This window comes from Haliotis cracherodii, unplaced genomic scaffold (assembly GCF_022045235.1).
Source record: "Haliotis cracherodii isolate W230 unplaced genomic scaffold, xgHalCrac1.p SCAF_11, whole genome shotgun sequence".
NCBI classification, from domain to species: Eukaryota; Metazoa; Mollusca; class Gastropoda; order Lepetellida; family Haliotidae; genus Haliotis; species Haliotis cracherodii.
The window spans coordinates 19,592,228-19,616,293 of record NW_027266266.1 but is presented as its reverse complement, the minus strand read 5'-3'; the positions used below and the strand labels follow the sequence as shown (position 1 = coordinate 19,616,293).

The window sequence follows — 24,066 nt, the reverse complement described above, 5'->3', positions numbered from 1 at the left end:
TACATATCAAGGTGATTGCCCTTTCAGAGTTATTGTACGTGACAATAGCACACATTATGGTTACGGGATTTTGAAAAAGTATTTGCTGTGATGGGAAATAATATTCAGATTGTAAATCATCTCATCTTGTAACGTATTACTGCAAGTTTGTTAGGTTGATTGATGTTTGAACTAAGTTCTATCTCTAACATAATTTAATAAATTCCTTTTGATTAATATTTATATTCGATTTTGAAACAACACAAACATTAGTACATTTTCTGTTGTACTGCATGAAAACAATGACACGAAGATACAGAGAGTGTCCTGAGAAATTGTTTTTAATGTGGCCTAAATATAAAGACTCACAGTAATGGTGGTTTGGAGAACAAAGCCATTGTTTTAGTGACTTAGGTCTGACCAGCACCACATCAAAACAGCACCAAGCGAAAATGGAACATTGAACTGGAAAAAACGGCACCATTTTTACTGACCAAAATAACACATTAAATAACACAAGCTGTCATCATACTATGGAGTTGTAGGTATAAATATGGCACATAACTTATCTGTTGTTTTAGGGTAATTTTCTCTTCAGATGTTATCTTGAGGTAATATCAGCAAAGACTGACTAAAACAGATCGAGTCAGTAGGTCTATGGAGTTATCTCCCTTTGATAAATATTCAATGTCTGCCAGTGCCAGGCGCGCTAACCAGAACTAGAATATTACAGATTGCAGCAACTACAAGTGATAAGTAAGTATAAGTGTGACTTGTTGTTTACGTTGGGTATTCGCACGAAAAGCCTCATCCTTCTGTCTTATCTCTGTGAAGAATGAAGCCAGTGGCAGAAATCAATAGTAAGTCCGCTTTTCAATAAGGGTATTTAATTAGAAACTATTAGCAGATAGCCATGTCAGGAATGTGAACATGATGTGCAAGGATAGACAAGATTGTAGTTTTACGGGTACAGCTTACCTGCTGCCCGTTAGGCCTCAGCCAGAGACCTGATAAGAACCCCTGATACATGTGAAACAGATAAATTCACTTCATGATGTCCACTGATCTGTATTAACATGATTAAGAATATTTAATCAATTTTTTCACTTGTAAAAAGAAGGGGGTTGTGTGTATTTTACTTATTTCACATCTTGGACACCCTTTTGCCTTTGGGTGTCATCTTGATGTTTCACATAATAAGCCCAGATCTACACAGATGAGTTGCAAGCAAAATCGGTAATTGATGAGAGGTATGGACAGAAGTACCGTATTTGACCTAATAAGCGCCCACGGCGATATTTGATTATATATTGGCTGGTGAACATCCCAATTGGCACCCCTTCAGATTGATCAATGTACTCAAGACTTATTTATTCGTGTGTAATACACACTCATGTGTTATATGCACCCTTAATTACAGGCAATTAAATTCTGGAAAAATATGTTTGTCATGTATAATACACACAGACATAAACCACGAAATTTACGATCTTTCAACTCTATATTCTAATAAGAGCCTCCTTATTTCTAATTTTAAGAGCGCCCTGGGCGCTTATTACGTCGAATATGGTATATTAAAAACGTACGCTGTTAAACAAGTTAAATTAACAAAATAACATCAAATGCGGGTGCCAGAGTCTATTCACTTCTGGCCATCAAGTTATCTACCAAGCTTGCATTAAAACTGTTATGTGATTGTCATATACATGTACCTTGTATATCAAGATAAGGTTATGGTAATCATGGTTATCTTGCTGGTCGTTTAGATGGATTTTATGTTCAGATTTCGGGTATGGGTATTCATGACATTCTTCACTTCCACTTCTTTAACTGTACAGACAGAGGGGCGGTCGGGTAGCCTAGTGGTTAAAGTGTTCGCTTGTCACGCCGAAGACCCGGGTTCCGTTCCCAACATGGGTACATGTGTGAAGCCCATTACAATGTGTGAAGCCCCACTGTGATATTGCTGGAATATTGCTTAAAGCGGCGTAAAACCATTCTCACTCACTGTACAGGTCACCCATGCTCGTGGGTTTCACCGAAGTGGTAAACGTCAGAGACCTGCATCACTTCGGGCTTTCCACCCACATTAAGCTGACACGCCGTTATATAACTGGAATACTGTTAAAAGCGGCGTTAAACCCAACTCACTCAATCACGCACTCACTGTACAGGTAGACAGTAATACGTGTGCACCTCTTTCTAATTTTGTAGATTTCAGTGCATATAAAAAAAAAATCAATTTCTTATTTGTTTTTAGTTTTTTTAATAATCAGGATAATGTCCATAAATAAATGGGGAATGATAATTACATGCTGGGAGTGTTTCTCAGTATCATTAGACATGATTGACTTGTTGATTGGCGCATGACTGGATGTTCCCCGATGTAAGCATCCTCTTTTCTCTGACAGGTCAAAACTATATGCCAGATAAAAAAAAAATGTCACATGATTATGTCATCATGGTCATACATGTTAAGAGATAAGGATATATTGTTTCACATTTCTGTTTACCGCCAGGATTCACAACCATTGCATTTTACCCTTCTCTCCTTCGTCTCTCCTTCGTTTCCCCACATGGGTACAATGTGTGAAGCCCCATTTCTGGTGTCAGTCGCCATGATATTGCTGGAATATTGCTGGATACTTACTCTATCACTTACTCTCGGTTCAATCTCAAATATCAATCTGAGCTTAGTATGCGATGTTCTTACCATGCTTACTTTAACCAGTCTACACAAAGGGATCAGACACAGGTTGGTTTGCAAAAAAGGAGTCAGTGAACACCCCTCTTGCCATGCTTGTGTGCCTGTACATTGGAATTTTATTTTGTTTGCATTTTTATGTTTTGTGCTTCACAGCAGTATTTTACCCAAATCTCAGATGACTATATCATGATTTTACATAAATTAATGACATATTGCTGTAAAACGTAATAGGAACATGTGCACATAATCTTTGAGTACCCACAGTTGGATGATGTCAAGCCCAAGAAAGCATGACAAATCACACAAATACAGTGATAAGTGGTGTAGTGTGAAACGTAAAGCCTAGAGGTACGGAATCTGTTCAAAGATCGGTCTGTGTAAGAGTAAGGGTTAGTTAGACACATTTTTGAAAATGTTTTACGTGCACTTGGTGCATGTAAAGATACATATTTGGTTGCATTTTTCAATAGTAGGTGGCACTGGTGCATGTTTTATATACCGCTAGTTAAGTCGATTCCTGCAATGGTAACACAATTCTACTGAGGTGGCTAGAGGCACCAGATAGCTAGCAGAATATTAATCAGTCTTTGATTCTGTCACTGACTTTTTAGAATAAGGCTCTGGCAGCCTTTGTTGTCAAGACTTTGTCTTACATTATCAGGATTAGTAGGACACTTATTTTCCAAATATTCTGTTTTGACATGTGTCACAATCATGGAAGGTTTTTTTATCATGTTTATAAAGTGTTTTATATTGAGTGTGTCAGAATCCATTTATCATGTTTAGGATCAACAACATAGGATATTAATTTTGTGCTTGAAACAGGTGAAACACCTAAACGTTATCAAGAGACTACCAGTATATTAATGGTTTTTTTAAAAATAAAAGCATGAATAGTCATGGTACATTTTCCAACAAAAAATATGAAAGCCAAGTGAGTATGACCCTTTGAAGGGATAACTTGTTATCCAGGAGGATATTCTTGTTGGCACATTTCACACACAAATATTTGTAGCCATGACGCCATGGACATACCCATGGGAGGTCCATCTTCCCGAGGCAAGAGCGTTAACTGACTAAAAAAGTCCAATTTCCACCCTTGCCGATTAAGGCTAAAATTCCTTGGCTCAATTGTACTGCCACCAGTTGCTATCATGAGTTATGTCCCTTCTAACGCTCTCCTATGGACCAATCAGATTCCACCTCTCATATGACTTGCATTTGCTCCAAACAAAATGGCGCACCCAGTCAGGGCGATCTGATTGATAATCAAGATCTATGTTGTGATAAAACAGGTCTTACATCGCGAAATGCATCAAATCACGTGAGCACCTTGATTAAAAACATGAAAAGATTTAGAAAATATCTGTTGACAATGAGTTGGCGGTGACCGAAATCTTCATGACACGTTACAAACCGTAATTCGATTTCGTTGCGTGAACGTATCTCCATAATACCATCCTAGTTCAGCAAGGGTGGAAACTGGACTTTTATAGTCAGTTAACTCTCTTGCCTGGGGAAGATGTGAGAGTCGAAGCTTGGTGTTCTTCTACAAGCTCCAGATTACCTTCAAGAACTTTATATCCCTTTGGTAGCCTAAATACACACGATGATCTGCAAGCCAGGTACAGTTCCAAGTGCCACCTGACAGGAACATAGTGCTAGAACCAACAGAAAGCAGACACTGTTCCACATGTTCCACAGAATGATCTTCCAATCAAAGGGAGGAGATGTCAACAGTTGGTGATCAACACTCAAGATCATCCCCTGGGAATGTGCTTTTGAGAAGCAAGTCTGTCTGCTTTTTAATGATACATTCATCCTTGCCCTGAGATCTGCCATTCAGACTTTGGAAAAGATAACGATGACCATCCTGACAGTTCATTCATCAGTACCGGTATTCATGGAAGTGTGTTAATTTGACATGTTTGAAGTCAAAATGACATTTTGAGCGCTGAGTGATACCTCACAACACTGTACAAAACATTACTTCAGGATCAGCATGCAAGGATCAATGAGCATTTGTAACAGCTGTACTGACAAAGTGACATCAGTATCTATATCCTGCACCTGAATTTATTGAGAAGATTCCACTTAGTTTTACTTTATCGTCTCTTGGCCGATGACTGTTCTGCACACCAGTTCACCAGAGAGGTTTGGGGCCGTTGGGTAGCCTAAGGGTTAAAGCATTCACTCGTCTCGCCGGCGACCCAAGTTTGATTCCCAACATGGGTACAATGTGTGAAGCCCATTTCTGATATCTCCTGCCATGATATTGCTAAAATATTTCTAAAAGCGGCATAAAATCCAACTCACTCCAGAGAGGTTTACTGCAATTATGATATTGTCTCATTCATCCTCAATGCCTGTCTGTTCATACTACCGTATGTGTATTCATTTTGTTTGCCCTTCTTGTGATACCGACAACATGTCTTCTTGAAAATACAACTGTGTGTGTAGTACATACCATGCATACCTCAGCTGTGTTAGTAGTGACTCCAGTCATATCTTGTGAACCATCCTGAAGTTGTCTCTTGCATAATGAGGTTAAAATGAAAAGGAAATGTGATCTGCAATGATCCATTCCAGCCTATTTGGACCACAATATGTCCAGGGCGCAATGATACAGGAGGCCATGATATGATACGTATCTCAATACACTGGTCACATTACATGTATCTCAATACGCCAAAATAACAAAACAAGGGCCATGAACTGAAATACTTGTGTATTTCAGATGAAGGGACAGACTGTTCTTCCGAAACCGTTTTGAGTCCATCACAAAAAGAAACCGGGAAGCCAAAATGATCCCAAACAGCTGATTTGCAGGACGCAGACAGCTTTTCAAACTCAAATTTATTCCTATTTGGATAGCGTTATTCTTTCATGAAGTAAGTTGAAAATATGTATTTTGTATTTTAATGTATCTTGATAACATGATACAGGTCTGTATATATTGTGTATCATATCGAAGGATTACTATTGTTGTGTTGGGGAGTTTTGGTGTATCGTTTCTCCCTTGTTATCTTATTTTATGTGTGTAAACTCTGGGACATAATTTGATGATGAATGTTGGCTAGAGTCTCTCCAAGATTATTTGCAATTTCAGTTTTAATAGTTAATAACTGATCACCGTCCTTAAGATTTTGAACCTTTGCCTTTTAATTTCTAACCCATGTTCCACACCTTGGATATGGGTGCACGGTAATTTATTTTGGAGACATAGTTCCTCCAAGATTATCGCTAATTTTGTTTGAAAGCATGTCTTGCCTTGGTATTTGTGATTTTAACCTTATCAAAATTATGGACTGTAGGACGTCTGCGAAATTGTTGTCTGCTTTCTTCCTACATTTAATTGCCTGTTTGCATTCATTAGTAAACCATGGTTTACGCATATTGGGATTCGCAGAGGACTTAGGAATGGTTTGGTCAGCAATGTCATTCAGTTAGTCCGAAAACAACTGTATCTGATCTGGAATATTCTTGAAAATGTCATGTTTTAAGTTGTCAGTACTCAGTACCTCATATAAGGACCAATTAGCCTTGGTAAAGTTCCACCATCGTAAGTTCATTCACTATCCTACTACTTGACGATTATCACAACTGACTGGTGCATGTTTTATACAGTTAAGTCTGCATGTATTGTGCATCATTTTGAATGCCTCATATCGCGGTGTTTGGGAGTTTTGGCGTATCATTTCTCCCTTGTCATCTAATTTTATGTGTTTAACTAAGTTCATTTACTTGACAGTTATCACAACTGACTTGGCTAATGTCAAATGTTGTAAATTCAACATGTTCATGTTAGCTACAGAACCTCATTGAGTCATCTTTCTTTCCAGAAGGTGACAGGTCTTTACCTCCACAGCTAACACCGTAACATACATGACTTCATAATGGAAACTGAAGGCCAGATACAGGAAAATGAGTGTGTCTCTCAGACAGACACAGCTGGTAACACCGAAAGGAAAACAGCACCACCAGCACCAGGAACAAGCCATCTTAGGAAACCTATGTCATGTCCAAGTCGGTTTCAATGTACTGTGTGTGGCAAAGAATTGACAAGAGCAAGTAGCCTTCGGACACACATGAGGTGCCACATTGGAGACAAGCCGTATGAGTGTACTGAATGTGGAAAAGTTTTTAAGCGATCAGAACATCTGCAGACGCACATAAGGAGTCACAGTGGAGTCAAGCCCTATGAGTGCACGGAGTGTGGGAAAGCATTTTCACGATCAGGAACTCTCCAGACACACATGAGGTGTCACAGTGGAGTCAAACCTTATCACTGTACTGAATGTGGGAAAAGATTTGCACATTCAGGGGGCCTGCAGGTACATATGAGAAGTCACAGTGGAGTCAAACCTTATCAGTGTACTGAGTGTGGAAAAACATTTACAATATCAAGTAACTTGCAGACACACATGAGGATTCACAGTGGAATCAAACCTTATCAGTGCAGTGAGTGTGGCAAAGACTTTACAAGATCAGGTAGTCTGCAGACGCACATGAGGTCTCACAGTGGCATCAAACCTTACCACTGCAGTGAGTGTGGCAAAGGGTTTTCAAGATCAGATAGTCTGCAGACGCACATGAGGTGTCACAGTGGCTTCAAACCTTATGAGTGTGGTGAATGTGGGAAAGCGTTCAAACAGTCAAATGACCTTCAGAGACACATGAGGTATCACACTGGTGTAAAGCCATACCTGTGTACTAAGTGTGGGAAAGCATTTACAGAATCAGGTCATCTACAGAGACACATGAGGTACCACAGTGGTGTAAAACCCTACCAGTGTACTGAGTGTGGGAAAGCATTTACAGAATCAGGTCATCTTCAGAGACACATGAGATGTCACAGTGGAGTCAAGCCCCATGAGTGTAAAGACTGTGGGAAAGCTTTCACACAATCAAGTATCCTGATGCGACACATGAAGTGTCACAATGGACTCAAGTAGTATGGTGAAAGAGGGAAGGCATTAAGTCAGAGACAAACCTTTGAGACAAATTTGATGTCCATGCATTTGAATGTCCAAAAGGGGGCACGGGTGGCCCAGTCGTCTAAAGCGCCGCGATTAGCTGTGCAGAGTTGCGTCCCTTGGCCACGCCAGAAACCTATGATTGTGAGTTCGATCCTGGTTCGCCCCGATTATGTTTCTAGGTTTGTCAGCACCATACCCGTGCTCGTGGGTTTCACCGATGTGGTAAACGTCTGAGACCTGCATCACTTTGGGCTTTCCTCCCACATTAAGCTGACACACCGTGATATAACTGGAATACTGTTAAAAGCGGCGTTAAACCCAACTCACTCACTCACTCACTCACTGAATGTCCTAAAATGGAAACAGAAGTGAACACTAAAAAGCTTAAGTTTTACTCAATGAAGTAAACCGCAGAAACATGTGTCTCACTCATGTTTTTTTACTGACGGAAAATAAGGAATGCTGAATTTAAAGTGCACTCCTAAATCTTTTTGGATCAATGACACATTGTTGCTATTGGAAGTTGCTACCTCTTGCTGTTCTCTACTTAGTAACAATCGGAACCCTGCCATTTGTTCTGAGCAAATCTGCCAACACCGCCAGATTCCATGTATCCATTTGACCTACCATTGCATGGTCAAAGGCAAAGGTCACTATGAGTCGAACACAGATTTGTCTATTAACACAAAATTTTATCATGTAATCAACTTCATCAATCTAGTGGTTATTAATTGCCCCAATTCAATAATTATTTCAGTTTTAGATACGTAAACAGTTAATGTTTCAGTTTTAGATAAGTTAGTATTTTGGTGACCTTGAAGCATAAGTTCATCTTTGATGATATGTGCAGGCTACTGGATCATAAGTTTCCCACATCAGGACTTGAATAGTCGGCTGGACAGGGAGGGTCCTCCGTCCAAGTCGGCACACACATTCTGGTAGATGACATGCCACCAGTTGGGCAGGATACTTCCACCTTTTGATGAACACATGGTATCATGATGATTTCAGACCGATTCATTAACACATGGTTGCAGTGTAGTAAAAATCATATTACAGACTCGGCTATGAACCGAGATTTCTTATGATTATGGATATTTTTTTTGTCACTTTTATTTATCAATCTTACCATTCTTGTCATGATGTCAGCATCAGTTTCAGTGTACAAGTAATATTTTATAGTGGTCTACACTTTGTATGACTAATGAGTTATCTCCATTTAACTTTACACACGGTTTCGTGTGAGGCATGAAAGTGTAGTAGCATCCTTACATCATTTGTTGTGTATGTTGTGTTTATGTATGCTATTGTATAATCATATAATTATGCAATGGTTAAGTTAAGGAATGGGTTCTAGAGAAAAGGTGCACAGAGCATCTGTGACTTTTGCCCTAAACATGCTAAACGAATGAAGAATAAATGTACAGAAAATGTCTGTGTCATGTATCAAATCAAGGAAGCATTCTGAGTGGATTATTTCTTTCCAAGTATTGGTTATAATAGGCTGAAGCTATGGATTGTTTTTTCTCTTCTTCACAGGCATCATTTCAGTCTTAACCAGTCAGAAAGAACATGTTTAAAGATGAAAAAACAATTTTTTATTCTTTAGCCATAGTATTTATGTGAGATCTTAGTTAATTTTCAATGCATTCAAGGCGAAACCAAGTACTTTTCAAGAAGAACAGTAAAGCAAGTTTCATTTGATTAAATGTCTGTCCTGTTTTATTATTATAATCTGACGTTTGTTAATCTTCTTGCAACGTTGTTAATGTTTTTCAAACATGACATGTCATTAAAAAAAAAATCTCACAAACATTTGTATCAGTATTTACTAAATGTCATTAAAAAAAAATCTCACAAACATTTGTATCAGTATTTACTAAATGTCTATAGACGACCTCAAAATGTTTTGAAGAGCCATTTCCGCTTACATTGTGAGTTGTCACCCTAAATGGAAGGGACCCATTGACTCTTCAATTCATGACTTTCAGTGACATTACCAGAGACAAACCTGTGAAGATCCGGGGTAGAATAGTTCTTCGGCAACCCATGCTTGCCATTAAAGGTGTCTATGCTTGTCGTAAGAGGCGACTAAAGGGATCGGGTGGTCAGGCCCGCTGACTTGGTAGATGCATGTCATCAATTCCAATTCTGTGGATCGATGCTCATGATATCAATCATTGGATTGTCTGGTCTACATTCGATTATTCCACAGACCGCCCTCATATAGCTGGAATATTGCTGAGTGCGGTGTTAAACAACAAACCAACCAACCAACCAGAGACAAATGACATGATGTCACCAACGTTTGATTGATATCCTTCTGTATCATCACCAAGTTTGAAAAATAAATCTTCAGGACATTATGAATATCATTCAGTCAGTGTACTAGAAAGTGAACTGATCTGAAGCCTTTGTGCAGCACTCTGTGTGATTATGTCAGTTTTCATTATTGTCTGTCCTCAACAACCTTTATCCATCTCGTCTGAAACAAGCAAGTGCAGAATGGATGATCCCACTGATGGTATATCTCAGCATCACTACTAAGAGTATTCCAGGTTAGAATCGGTTCTGGGGCACGGGTGGCCCAGTCGTCTAAGGCGCCGTGATTCACTGTGCAGAATTGCGTCCCTTGGGCAGGGAAGAAACCTTTGATTGTTGGTTCGAATCCTGGTTCGCCCCGATTATGTTTCTAGGTTTGTCAGCACCATACCCGTGCTCATGGGTTTCACCGAAATGGTAAAAGTCTGAGACCTGCATCACTTTGGGCTTTCCTCCCACATTAAGCTGACACGCCATGATATAACTGGAATACTGTTAAAAGCGGCATTAAACCCAACTCACTCACTAGACATTGGTTCCCAGGAATAGTTGAAAGAGGCCACTAATAGACTGGGTGATCAGTCTCTGTGACTTAGCTGATCGCGTGTCATCATCATACCCTGACATCATGAGGTGCTGCTCATGATATCAATCATGGGTTTGTCTGGTCCTTGTTTATTAACAGGCCACTCTCATTCAGCTTGAATGTTGCTGAACAGGCTTGTGCATTACACAAACAGAATTACAGCTGAATCTATTGCAATATCTGGCATCTAAAAGCAAAAGGACAAAACACCATGCTTATCACACTTATATAATATGCATGGTTTAAGTTGTAAACACCAGCAAAACTTCAAGTGCTGCTGTCTGTCCACAAGTTGCTACATAGATAGCTCCAGTGAAGCTCCCACGAACCACCATCCCAACCTGATCACACTTCCAGGTCTTCAAACCAACTACAACTCTTAATGCAACGAGCCCTTCAAGAAGCAGGCCCTATAGTAATTCTTTGGAATTTGCTGATGTTACAGTGTAGGATCAAGACAAAAGAGCACCTGTTAACACATCTGGGTATCATGTCAACATTATGATTATGGCTTAAACTATGATTAAACCTAAAATTTCGAAAATGAAAGGCTCTTATTGGTGGATTGCTCATATATTAAAGCTTTAATACATCTTCAAACAGAAATGAAGAAGAAAGTTGCTAGAGTTTAAACAATTAACCGTGTTGCACAGTTTGAAAAAACATCACAGGTGTTTCGTATTGAATAATTATAAAACTAGTGTTAGGAATATATTCAAAACTTTCCAATGGAGCTCCAAACAGGGGCTTTAGTTAATATTTCATGACTTGAGAAATTTTGAATTACATCAAGGAGAGCTTAACCTGTTAAGCATGATAATCCTTTGAAGGGATAAATCTTTATCTTAGCTGATATCTTATCAACAGCCAATCTGCGATTGTAATGACCAGATTTTATTTGTTACAGGTCTTCATCATATTTGCTGAATGTGTTAATTATTCAGCCTTCTAAACACAGACCTTGTTTGGGACTTCAATACACATATTCCGTAAATTTTAAAAAAATATATAAATTTATCAGCTTAAGCAACTGAACATGCTGATGTTTCAGATAATATTTACATGGTCATATTTAAGAGTATTTCAAAAAGAAATTGTGAACTGCTTAATAGTTAATAATCTCTGTACGAGATCTTGGACAGTACGTAATAGACAACAACCTGTGGTTTAAGAATGTGCATATTGGGTGCGTTTAATCCCTGTTTGATTGTGTCATCGTACCTGTTGGCTTGTTGCTCACAAAATTGATTACTGGTTTGACTGTTCCTGAAAAGGGATGCCAGCATTTTTAACTCTAAAAATCTGTACATGTATGTTCAAATACAACTTTACCATTCCCTTGCCTGCTCTGAGGACATTCATGTTGACGCATAGAGTGTAAAAAATGACATGAATGGACAAAGAAATATTTGGAATAGACAAGTGTGTGAACAATATATTTAAAACTGCACACTACTAAAACATGAGACCGATATGTAACCAACATCACAGCTGTATCATTGATGTTGCCTTCAGAAACAAGCAAACATCATTTTCCAACAAGACAACCTCGACACAGATGGCAAGACCGACAACAGCCTTTTTCAGGAATCACAACATCCAGGTCCTTCTATGGCCCTCCAGGTCTCCATATTGAAACCCAATCAAACATTTATCGGATGCACCAGATCAATGTCAATATGACTGTGAGCATGTCAGCAACAACCACAGAACCTCCGACAGTTGGGACGAGAGATGGAGGCAGAGGGGGTGAACATTCCCCAAGCCACAATTCGGGATCTGATTGCTTCCATCGGATGACGATGCCGGTCAGTTATGGACCATTCAAGATATTGAGAACAGATGACCATCACCTCGGGACAATGACAATTTTGAAGGAGCAGTTACCGTCTGTCTAACTAAATGCTCTTGAGCATCAAATATATCTGGGTGTTTTTTTTTATAAATTCATCCTTGCCGTGAGATCTGCCATTCAGACGCCGGATAAGATAAATTCTAATGGTGGGGATCTTTTCATCAATCCTTGTGGAAGTTCACTTGTGTCATTTGTGTTCTGAGGGTTAAATCACATAACACCTTACAGAACATTGCTTCAGGACCTGCAGGATCTACTGACCATCTGAACAATTGTACTGTCATTCTTAATTTGGTCATCACTATCTCTACATCCTTCACCTGGATTTATCAAGAGTGAGTAAGTGAGTTGGGTTTAACACCGCTTTTCACAGTATTCCAGTTATATCGCGGTGTGTCAGTTTAATGTGGGAGGAAAACCCCAAGTGATGCAGGTCTCGGACGTTTACCACTTGGGTGAAACCCACGATCACAGATATGGTGCTGACAAACCTAGAAAGATAATCGAGGCGAACCCGGATTCGAACTCACAATCATGGGTTTCTGGCATGCCCAAGGGATGCAACTCTGCACAGCGGATCGCGGCGCTTCAGATGACTGGGCCACCTGTGTCCTCGAATTTGTCAAGAAGTTAAAACATTTACTTACTTAAAATACTTGGTGTCAGCACTATTTGATAGTGGTTCATAAACACATGCTCATGATACATTCGGAATTGTACAGTCGACTCGGCTTTTAGCAGAGATTCCTTGTGGCTGTGGAAAGGGTTTTGTCACTTATATTTATCTCTTGTCCCTTGACAGTTCTGCACATCAGTTCTCAGGCGTGCTTCCCATTGCATTCCATGTTTGCTACAATTGTGATATTGTCTCTTGTCCCCATTATCCTCAATGCCTGCCTATTCATACAATGTGTATTCATTTTATTTGTCCACCAAATTATATGGAAAAGATGTCTTCTTGTAAATACAACTGTGTGAAGTACATACCTCAGCTGTGTTAGAACCATCCTGAAGTCTTATCGTGAATATTGAGGTTACAATGAAAAGTAAGTTACAAATGACACTTATTTATTCCCTCAAGTTTGGACCATGTGGAAACTAACAGTTTTAGTCCACTAGTCCTTATAATAATAACATATAGCAAAACCCTTAAAAAGGGCAAATGTCTACTCCTTATGATACCCTAACTATTGGCTAGTTTGGCAAGGACTACGGGACTAGTGCCAATTTGTAAAGCTGAATATACTCTAATTTAATGTGCGGTGACTTTGTGTACATAGTGAGGCTCCTGTATCACCTGTATGATTATCATATTTGAACATAAATCAAATGTTGAAAATCCAACAATCTTCAACAGCACAAGTTAGTCACAGAGCCTCATTGCTCCATCTTTCCTTTCAGATATTTACCATATGACAGGACTCATCTTGGGTATTAGCTGAAGAAGGTGCATGACGGAAGATGACAGCTATTTCACCAACACAGTTAACATTAAATACATGACTTCATAATGAAAACTGAAGGCCTGATTGAGGATGACTGTCTCAAAATCAGAGAGTACCCCTCAAGGGGAGGGTATGGGAACAAGTGCTGGTAAGAAACCAATGTCATGTCCTATTAGCTGAAGAAGGTGCATGACGGAAGATGACAGCTTTTACACCAACACAGTTAACATTAAATACATGACTTCATAATGAAAACTGAAGGCCTGATTGAGGATGACTGTGTCTCAAAATCAGAGAGTACCCCTCAGGGGGAGGGTATGGGAACAAGCGATGGTCAAAAACCAATGTCATGTCCAAGGCTGGTTCAGTGTGCAGAGTGTGGCAAAGAATTGACAAGATCAAGTAGCCTTCGGACACACATGAGGTGCCACATTGGAGACAAGCCGTATGAGTGTACTGAATGTGGGAAAGCTTTTAAACGATCATGTCACCTGCAGATGCACATAAGAAGTCACAGTGGAGTCAAGCCCTATGAGTGCACGGAGTGTGGGAAAGCATTTACACGTTCAGGAACTCTCCAGACACACATGAGGTGTCACAGTGGAATCAAGCCTTATCACTGTACTGAATGTGGGAAAGCATTTACCCAATCAGGTGGCCTGCAGACACACCTGAGAAGTCACAGTGGAACCAAACCTTATCAGTGTACGGAGTGTGGGAAAGCATTCACACAATCAAGTAATCTGAAGACACATATGAGAAGTCACAGTGGCCTCAAGCCCTATCAGTGTTCTGTGTGTGGCAAAGACTTTACAAGATCAGGTAGTCTGCATTCACACATGAAGTGTCACAGTGGCATCAAGCCCTTTGAGTGTGGTGAGTGTGGGAAAGCTTTCACACGATCCAATGATCTTCAGAGACACATGAGGTATCACAGCGGCATCAAGCCTTACCAGTGTGGTGAGTGCGGAAAAGCATTTACAGAATCAGGTCATCTGCAGATACACATGTGATGTCACAGTGGAGCCAAGCCTTATGAGTGTAGAGAGTGTGGGAAGGCATTCAGAACTTCAAGCCACCTGAACAACCATATGAAGTGCCACAGTGGACTCAAGTCTTAGTAAAGTGAACGAAGGAAGGCATTGAAACAATCAGGTAATCTTCTTGAGGTGTCACGATTCTTATTGTCTCATCTGCTATCATCCATCTTGAAGACCGCCTCCGTGGTCTAATGGTAGAGCGTCCACCCGGAGAGCGGAAGGTCCAGGGTTCGATCCCCAGCCGCGTCATACCAAAAGACGTAACTTGGTACTTGTTGTTACCCTGTCTGGCACTCGGCATTAAGGGGCTAAAACAAGGACTGGTCGGCTCGGAGTCATACTGTGTCTGAGTGGAGTATTCAGTGTGCTAGCACTATAAATTGGCATCAGTCCGGACTAGTACAAGCAGCCACACACACACATACACGTGCATGCACGTCAATATATAAGTATATAAGTGCAATAATCTTGGAAGCGATGTTCAACCCCATTTCACCTCAACTCACCACACCCATCTTGTGTTACTCTCAAATGATTGGTTAGCAGCAGTACTTCTGTCATGCCATGGAAGCCTACAAACACACCAGACAGTCAAGTCATGGATCAGAAAGTCCATTCAAGGCATATTTCACCAGGAAAAGTGGTTATTGTTGAGATTTGATGGTCATATGCTGAAAGAAAGTTAAAATAAATCAAGATCAATCATTTGCTGTTGTTGCGGCTTTAAACAAACAAACAAACTGTAGGTCCTTAAAAGTTCTGTATGTAATACTAGAGGCATGGTACTCTGAAAGGTTAACTGTATTCCAAATTGGAAGTGATGAAATTATACTGGAAGTGCAGATGACTTTCTTATGAATTATTAGGGGGCACAGGTGGCCCAGTCGTCTAAGGTGCCTTGATTCGCTGTGCAGAGTTGCGTCCCTTGGGCACGCCAGAAACCTATGATTTTGGGTTCAAATCCTGAACTCTGCACAGCAAATTGCAGTGCCTAAGATGCCCAGGTGTTTTTGTTGTTGTAAACAATCCCTTCTGACTGGTAAACTTTGGCAACTAATTCATACACTGAGTGTCATCTCAATGAATGTGATTAATGTGTTAAATCACCCAAACGTGATAACACACTCATACATTACCCAGAGGTTTCCCGATCACAGATTATAGGTAGTATTGAAATTTGCACAAAAATATTACTGGAGAAGCACCTCGTAATCTGCAAGCTGCAAAAGTTTATACATTAATCCTTTTTACAAACATAGGATTACTCTTTAGTCAGAGGGGGCACGGGTGCCCCAGTTGTCTAAGGTGCCATGTCTCTTGGGCACGCCAGAAACCTATGATTGTGGGTTTGAATCCCGGTTCACCCCGATTATGTTTCTAGGTTTGTCCGCACCATATCCGTGCTTGTGGGTTTCACCAAAGTGGTTAACGTCTGAGACCTGCATCACTTCGGGCTTTCCTCCCACATTAAGCTGACACGCCATGATATAACTGGAATACTGTTAAAAGCGGCATTAAACCCTCACTCACTCACTCACTCACTCACTCACTCACTCACTCACTCACTCTTATGAATTAGCTGGAGGCATTGGATTTTGTGTTTTAACATGATAAAGCCATGACATGTGCTTTGCCAAACCGGAGGTAATGTCTTCTAACATGCATGCATGCAAACTTTCTTGTGAAGGAAGCTGGACGAATGGGACTTGATGTTGTCAGGTCATGTGTTAGCAGAGGCAAGGAAAGGAAGTGTTGTCTGAGGTTGTTGTGGGCATGTAATTCCCCAGACTGATACAATAGCATCAGACATGAAATGCTTGGTGGTATGTTGGGATTTACGGGGTCTTGTGAAAAGGGGGATTGACTTACAAATGCTTCTCTACTTACACTTGGCTTTTTAGGCTTTCACCTAGCCAATGATTACTGAGATTCATTTGCACAATGTAGAGGATAATACATGAACGTTAAGTCAACAAGAGACTGATTTATAGCTCACCTGGCTGAAAGTCAAGCTTATTGTCTGTTGTCAGTTGTCTTTCCAGTTGTCTGTCCATTGTTTGCATTTTACATTTTCAATGAGGCTGAAGTATAATAATTTAGTTTTTCATAATTCAGGTGAGTTGACTGAGATTTGTGGCTCCATTTTTTCATTATAGTTTCAAGGATAAGTATGATAAGTGAGTTTGGAGCAATGTGAAGTGAAAGGGGTAGTACCTGGCGATGCAATTGCATTTGAACCTCTTCTCATGTTTTCATATAATATTTTATTCACTATGTGCAGTGACTGTCTATTTTGTAGATCTTGTATTACCAGTATGATGTATATAATTATCATTTTTCATTTTTGAGCATCACAAAAAATATACAGTTCAGGTTAGCCACAGAGCTTTATCACTCGATCTTTCTTTTGAGATATGTACCCTTGAGACAGATGGAACTTGGGTATCCATCATTGTTCCCATGGTAACACCTAAGGAAAGTGACAGCTCTTTGACCTGTTCCAGTAGCTTTGGATACTTGACATCCAAATGGAAACAGAAGGCCAGATTCTGAATGATGGCTGAGTCTCTACATCAGACAGTGGAACTGAAAAGGAGAGTGTAGGAACCAGCGATGTTAAGAAACCCAAGTCGTGTCCACGTGTATTCAAGTGTCCAGAGTGTGGCAAAGAGTTGACAACATCAAGTAACCTGCGGAAACACATCAGGAGTCACAGTGGAATCAAGTCTCATGTGTGAAGAGAGTGTGGGAAAGCATATTCAACATCAAGTGACCTGAAGAGACACATGATGACTCACAGGGGAGTCAAGCCTTATCAGTGTAGGGAGTGTGATAAAGGATTTGCCCAATCAGGTACCCTCACCACACATGAGGAGCCACAGAGAAGCCAAGCCTCATCAGTGCACTGAGTGTGGGAAGGAATATGTAGAATTAGGAAGTCTTCAAACACACGTTAAGTGTCACAGTGGCTTTAAGCCTTATGAGTGTGGTGAATGAGGGAAAGAATTCCCAAGATCAGCTGACCTCCAGCGACACATGAGGAGCCACAGTGGAGCCAAGCCTCATGAGTGTAAAGAATGTGGGAAAGCTTTTACACGATCTAGTATCCTGATGAAACACATGAAGAGTCACAGTGGAGTCAAGCCTTAGTATTGTGAAAGATGGACAGAATTTAGACAAGCAGGTATACAAATTTGGAGTCATAATAAAATTGAGGAGTCTAAACATGTCCAAAAATGCTAGTGAAAGTCAAAAGTAGCCATGGTAACTTACAGAAACACAAGACTTGCACAACTCACAGTACAGTCAGACATAAGGGGGAATCTGCTGCTGCTACTGTAAATAAGGAGTGCTGCTTCTTACCATGCAAACTGCAATGGCTGCCACTTCGGCCATATTGAAAAGGTGAATTTTGCCAATATATTGTTGGTAGGATGGTCCAGGCAAAGTTTCACCATCCTTCACCTTTCCATACATATATATACAATATATTGTGAAACAAGTTCATGCAGGTCAAAGCTGAGCAAAAATTGTTTTTTCCTTTTCTGAGAAACTGTTGCACCAATTTCCCTTTAATATGTTTAACTAAAGATGTTTGTAACCATTATAAAGTTGAAGTGTCATGAAATGATGTCTTCATTATTCAGGTGAGCTTCAGAGACTTCTGGCTGTATTTTGTTATTTAATATTCGGTTTGTACAGTGACTGTCCATGTTGGAGACCATTTATAACTTGCTTTATGCCTATGATCATCACTTCTTACATTTGAGGTGAGGTGAAATGGGTTTAACGTCGCGTCCAAGATTATTGCACTTATATAGCGACGTGCATGCACGTGTGTGCGTGTGTGTGTGTGTGTGTGTGTGTGTGGCTGCTTGTACTAATCCGGACTGATGCCGATTTATAGTGCTAGTTCACTGAGATACCATGCCGCAGTTTAACATGAATACCTCACTCAGACACAGCATTCTGACTCCGAGCCGACCAGTCCTTGTTTTAGCCCCTTGATGCCGAGCACCAGACAGGGTAACAACAAGTACCATCTTTTAACATCTTTTGGTATGATGCGGTCGGGGATCGAACCCCGGACCTTCCACTCTCCGGGCAGATGCTCTACCACTAGACCACAGAGGCGGTCTTACATTTGAGCATCAAGAGTGGTAACAAATATAATGTAAAATTAGTGTAAACAGTTCAGGTTAGCTACAGACCCTTATTGCTGTGTCTCTCGTTTCAGATATATTCCTAGGTGACAGACCACATTTGGATATTCATCATTGTTCCCATGGTAACGCCTAAGGAAGGTGACAACTCTTTGACCTGTTCCGCTTACTTTAGATACTTGACATTCAAATGGAAACAGAAGGCCAGATTCCGAATGATGGCTGCGTCTCTACATCAGACAGTGGAACTGAAAAGGAGAGTGTAGGAACAAGCGATGTTAAGAACCCCAAGTCATGTCCACGTGTGTTCAAGTGTCCAGAGTGTGGCAAAGAGTTGACAACATCAAGTAACCTGCGGAAACACATCAGGAGTCACAGTGGAATCAAGTCTCATGTTTGTAGAGAGTGTTGGAAAGCATATTCAACATCAAGTGACCTGAAGAGACACATGATGACTCACAGTGGAGTCAAGCCTTATCAGTGCAGGGAGTGTGATAAAGCATTTGCACAATCAAGTGACCTAAAGACACACATGAGATGTCACAGTGGAATCAAGCCTTATCACTGTACTGAATGTGGGAAAACATTTACCCAATCAGGTGGCCTGCAGACACACCTGAGAAGTCACAGTGGAACCAAACCTTATCACTGTACCGAGTGTGAGAAAGCATTCACACAATCAAGTAATCTGAAGACACATATGAGAAGTCACAGTGGCCTCAAGCCCTATCGGTGTTCTGTGTGTGGCAAAGACTTTACAAGATCAGGTAGTCTGCATTCACACATGAAGTGTCACAGTGGCATCAAGCCCTTTGAGTGTGGTGAGTGTGGGAAAGCATTTAAACGATCAAATGATCTTCAGAGACACATGAGGTATCACAGCGACATTGAGTCTTATGAATGTACTGTGTGCGGAAAAGCGTTTACAGAATCAGATCATCTGCAGACGCACATGAGGAGCCACAGTCGAGCCAAGTCTTATGAGTGCGCAGAGTGTGGTAGAACATTTGCACAGTCAGCTACCCTCACCAGACACATGAGATGTCACAGTGGAGCCAAGTCTTATCAGTGTAGTGAGTGTGGGAAGGAATATGTAGAATTAGTCAGTCTTCAAACACACATTAAGTGTCACAGCTGCGTCAAGCCTTATGAGTGTGGTGAATGTGGGAAAGAATTCCCAAGATCAGCTGACCTCCAGCGACACATGAGGAGCCACAGTGGAGCCAAGCCTTATGAGTGTGCTGAGTGTGGTAGAGCATTTGCACAGTCAGGTACCCTGAAGAGGCATGTGCTGAGCCACAGTGGAGCCAAGCCTCATGAGTGTAAAGAGTGTGGGAAAGCTTTTACACGATCTAGTATCCTGACAAAACACATGAAGAGTCACAGTGGAGTCAAGCCTTAGTCTTGTGAAAGAGAGACGGAATTTAGAGAAGCAGGTATACAAATTTGGAGTCATGATAAAATTGAGGAGTCTAAACATGTCCAAGAATGCTATGAGTAATGAATGGTGAAAAGTGATCATGGTAACACTCACAGTATAGTCAGACATAATGGGAAATCTGCTGCTGCTGTAAATAAGGAGTGCTACTTCTATCCATGCTAACTAATGACTGCCTCTTCGGGATATTGAAAAGGTGAATTTTGCCAATAAATTGTTGGTAGGATGGTCCAAGCAAAGTTTCACCTTCCTTCACCTTTCAATACAAGCGAAAAAAGTGAAACAAGTTCATGCAGAACAAAGCTGAGCAAAAGTTTGGTTTTTCGTATTCTGAGAATCTATTTCATCGATTTTCCTTTAACATGTTTAGCTAACTTAAGATGCTTTTAACCAATATCAAGTTGAAGTGTCATGAAATTATGTTTTCATTAATCAGGTGAGCTACAGAGCCGTCTTGCTGTATTTTGTAATTTAATATTCAGTATGTACATTGACTGTCTATTTGGAGATCATTTGTTACATATATTTAATATTCATATTTTTACATATGATCATTTATAATGTTTATCATAATTGGACATCAAGAATGATAATGCATATTGTGTAAAATTAGTGTAGACAGTTCTCGATAGCTGCAGACCTTTATTGCTGTGTCATTTTTTTTTCAGACACATTCTCTGGTGACAGATCTTTGGTATTCATCATTGTTCCCATGGTAACACCTAAGGAAGGTGACAGCTCTTTAACCTGTTCCAGTAGCTTTGGATACTTGACATCCAAATGGAAACAGAAGACCAGATTCCGAATGATGGCTGCGTCTCTACATCAGACAGTGCAACTGAAAAGGAGGGAATTGGAACAAGTGATCTTAAGAACCCCAAGTCATGTCCACGTGTATTCAAGTGTCCAGAGTGTGGCAAAGAGTTGACAACATCAAGAAACCTGCAGACACACATGTTGATTCACAAAGGAATCAAGCCTTACAAGTGTAGTCAGTGTGGAAAAAAATGTTACACGACTAGTGACCTGAACAAGCACATGAGGATTCACAGTGGAGTCAAGCCTTATGAGTGTACTGTGTGTAGCAATACATTTACCGAATCTGGCAGTCTACGGATCCACATGCGATGTCACAGTGGCATCAAGCCCTACGAGTGTACTGTGTGTGGTAAATCATTTGCACAATCAGGTAGCCTGGGTCGACACATGACGAGCCACAATGGGATCAAGCCCTATCTGTGCAGTGAGTGTGGGAAAGCTTTTCCACGATCCTGTTCCTTGCAAAGACACATGATGGGTCACAATGAAAACAGGTCTTTTGAGTGCAGTGAGTGTGTGAAAACATTTTCAACATCTAGAAACCTGCAGCGACATATGAAGTGTCACAGTGCAGTCAAACCCCATGTGTGCAGCGAATGTGGCAAGGCGTATGCACTGTCAGGTAGCCTGCTTGCTCACATGAGGTCTCACAGTGGGAAAAAGCCTCATAAGTGTAGTGAATGTGGAAAAGCATTTACAGAGGTATACCAACTGCGCACACACATGAAGAGCCACAGTGGAGTCAAGCCTCACCAGTGTAGTGAGTGTGGGAAGGCATATCTGGAACTAGGTAATCTGAACATACACATGAGGTGTCACACTGGCATCAAGCCTTATGAGTGTGGTGTATGTGGGAAAGCTTTCGCACGATCGAATGACCTGGAGAGACACATGAGGCATCACAGTGGTGTGAAGCCTTACCAGTGCAAGGAGTGTGATAAAGCATTTGCACAATCAGGTACCCTGAAGCGACACCTCATGAGCCACACTGGAGTCAGGCCTTTTCTCTGTAATGTGTGTGGGAAAGCTTTTACGCGAGCCACCATCCTGAACAAACACATGAAGTGTCACAATTGAGTGAAGTGAGTAAGTGAGAGAATTTGGTTTAATGCCACTTTTAACAGTTTTCCAGTTATATCACAGTGTATCAGGTTAATGTTGGAGGAAAGTCCCAAGTGATGCACGTCACAGACCTTTACCACTTTGATGGAACCCATGAGCATGGGTAGCCTGATGACAAACCTAGAAAAATAATCAGGGCAAACTGGGATTCGAACCCATTGCCATAGGTTTCTGGCATGCCCAAGGGACGCAACTCTGCACGGTGAATTGCAGCTCCTTTGACGGCGCACCACTCGTGCCGGTACAGTGTTAGAGGGAAGGTATTAGAGATCCAGGTTTTAAGTTTATACAAACTCATTAAAATCAGACTTTTGTTCTCGCTATCACTAAACAAAGGTCTGAGGACATTCCATTATGGGTCCAACAGAACGACCTTACATCTGACCAATCAGAGCATCGCTTAGCAGATCTGGTAAGTGACTTTGGGAATGTGTTTTGTAATTCTGCGCCTCAAAATGGTCAAAACTTGGTATTTCGAACGACTGCTATGAGCTGTACAATCGATTCCATCGCAATCATTGTTTATATCTTGCTTTAATGAGATAAACAATTGAAACGGAAAAGATTTTCCATAGCCCGTGGGAAGTACTGCCATTCAATCAAACCCTATTAGACCTTCAAGAATTTGCATGTGTTCAGTTTTCAAAACTTTGAATCAAAATTTATCAAAACATAGTCTGGAATGGGAGTTATAAGTTTGCAGCTGGTGCTGTATAGCAAGAGAAAGCTGCTTTCTGTTTGGCTAATGTCAATTTCTTGTTCATCATTTCACTGGCTGGTCAAAGTTTGCAACAGGTCATTCTGACATGACCCGTGATGGGAAGTCCCCAGATCTATGTGCAGCAGTGGTGAGTACTAAGATGTGATTTTGAAGAGATTGAAATCTTGAATTTTTCATCATGTTTGTCTACTGGTATTCATGCATGAGTAGAGCCAATCTGACATTATAGCTGTTTAATTGACTCAGTAAAAGTAGACGTGTCACTACTACATGGAATAAACAGCCGATTGTATTGACAGGTGATGGAGGGTTGAAGTGCACTGAAAACTGTCTAGTACTGACTATGTATCACAGGTGATGGTCTGATGGAGATAATAAGTGTATACAAACACCTGAAATATTTTGTTGTGCATAATGCACACTCCAAAATACAGTTGTGTAGAGGGTGTTGCACATATTACATGCAGAGAATCTTTTTTTTTCTAAAGGAAACACGTTACCCTCAGAATGTAAAGATGAAATAGCTTGTCAACAAGTCTATTCTTTAGTTCTCAAGTAGTTCTGTTATTACACTTATCTTTTCATGAAAATTGTATTTTGCACTTATGTTTCGATCTATTTAATGCAATATTGTTTACATTAATTTTGTGAAATAGTTTTGTTTGTTGTTATACGCCACACTCAGCAATTTTCCAGCTATATGACGGTGGTCTGTAAATAATCAAGTCTACACCAGAAATGGGCTTCACACATTGTACCCATGTCGGGAATCGAACCTGGGTCTTCAGCGCGCCGAGCGAACACTTTAACCACTAGCCTCCCCGACCGCCCCACTGGATGACTTAAAATTGGACTGCCTGTAACTGTCATGACACTGCAAACATCATTTT

At 40.6% G+C, this 24,066-nt stretch overlaps 1 protein-coding gene and 1 pseudogene across 1 annotated transcript; both read left to right on the top strand.

The window, feature by feature from the left end:
- The first annotated feature begins 663 nt into the window (after positions 1-663).
- LOC139454922 (zinc finger protein 585A-like) lies at positions 664-20,519 on the top strand (annotated as a pseudogene).
- Positions 20,520-21,294: 775 nt separating this feature from the next.
- Positions 21,295-22,410, top strand: LOC139454921 (zinc finger protein 568-like). The gene has a single exon (XM_071236521.1). The coding sequence runs from the start codon at positions 21,295-21,297 to the stop codon at positions 22,408-22,410; it is 1,116 nt and encodes a 371-aa protein (XP_071092622.1).
- Positions 22,411-24,066: the final 1,656 nt, after the last annotated feature.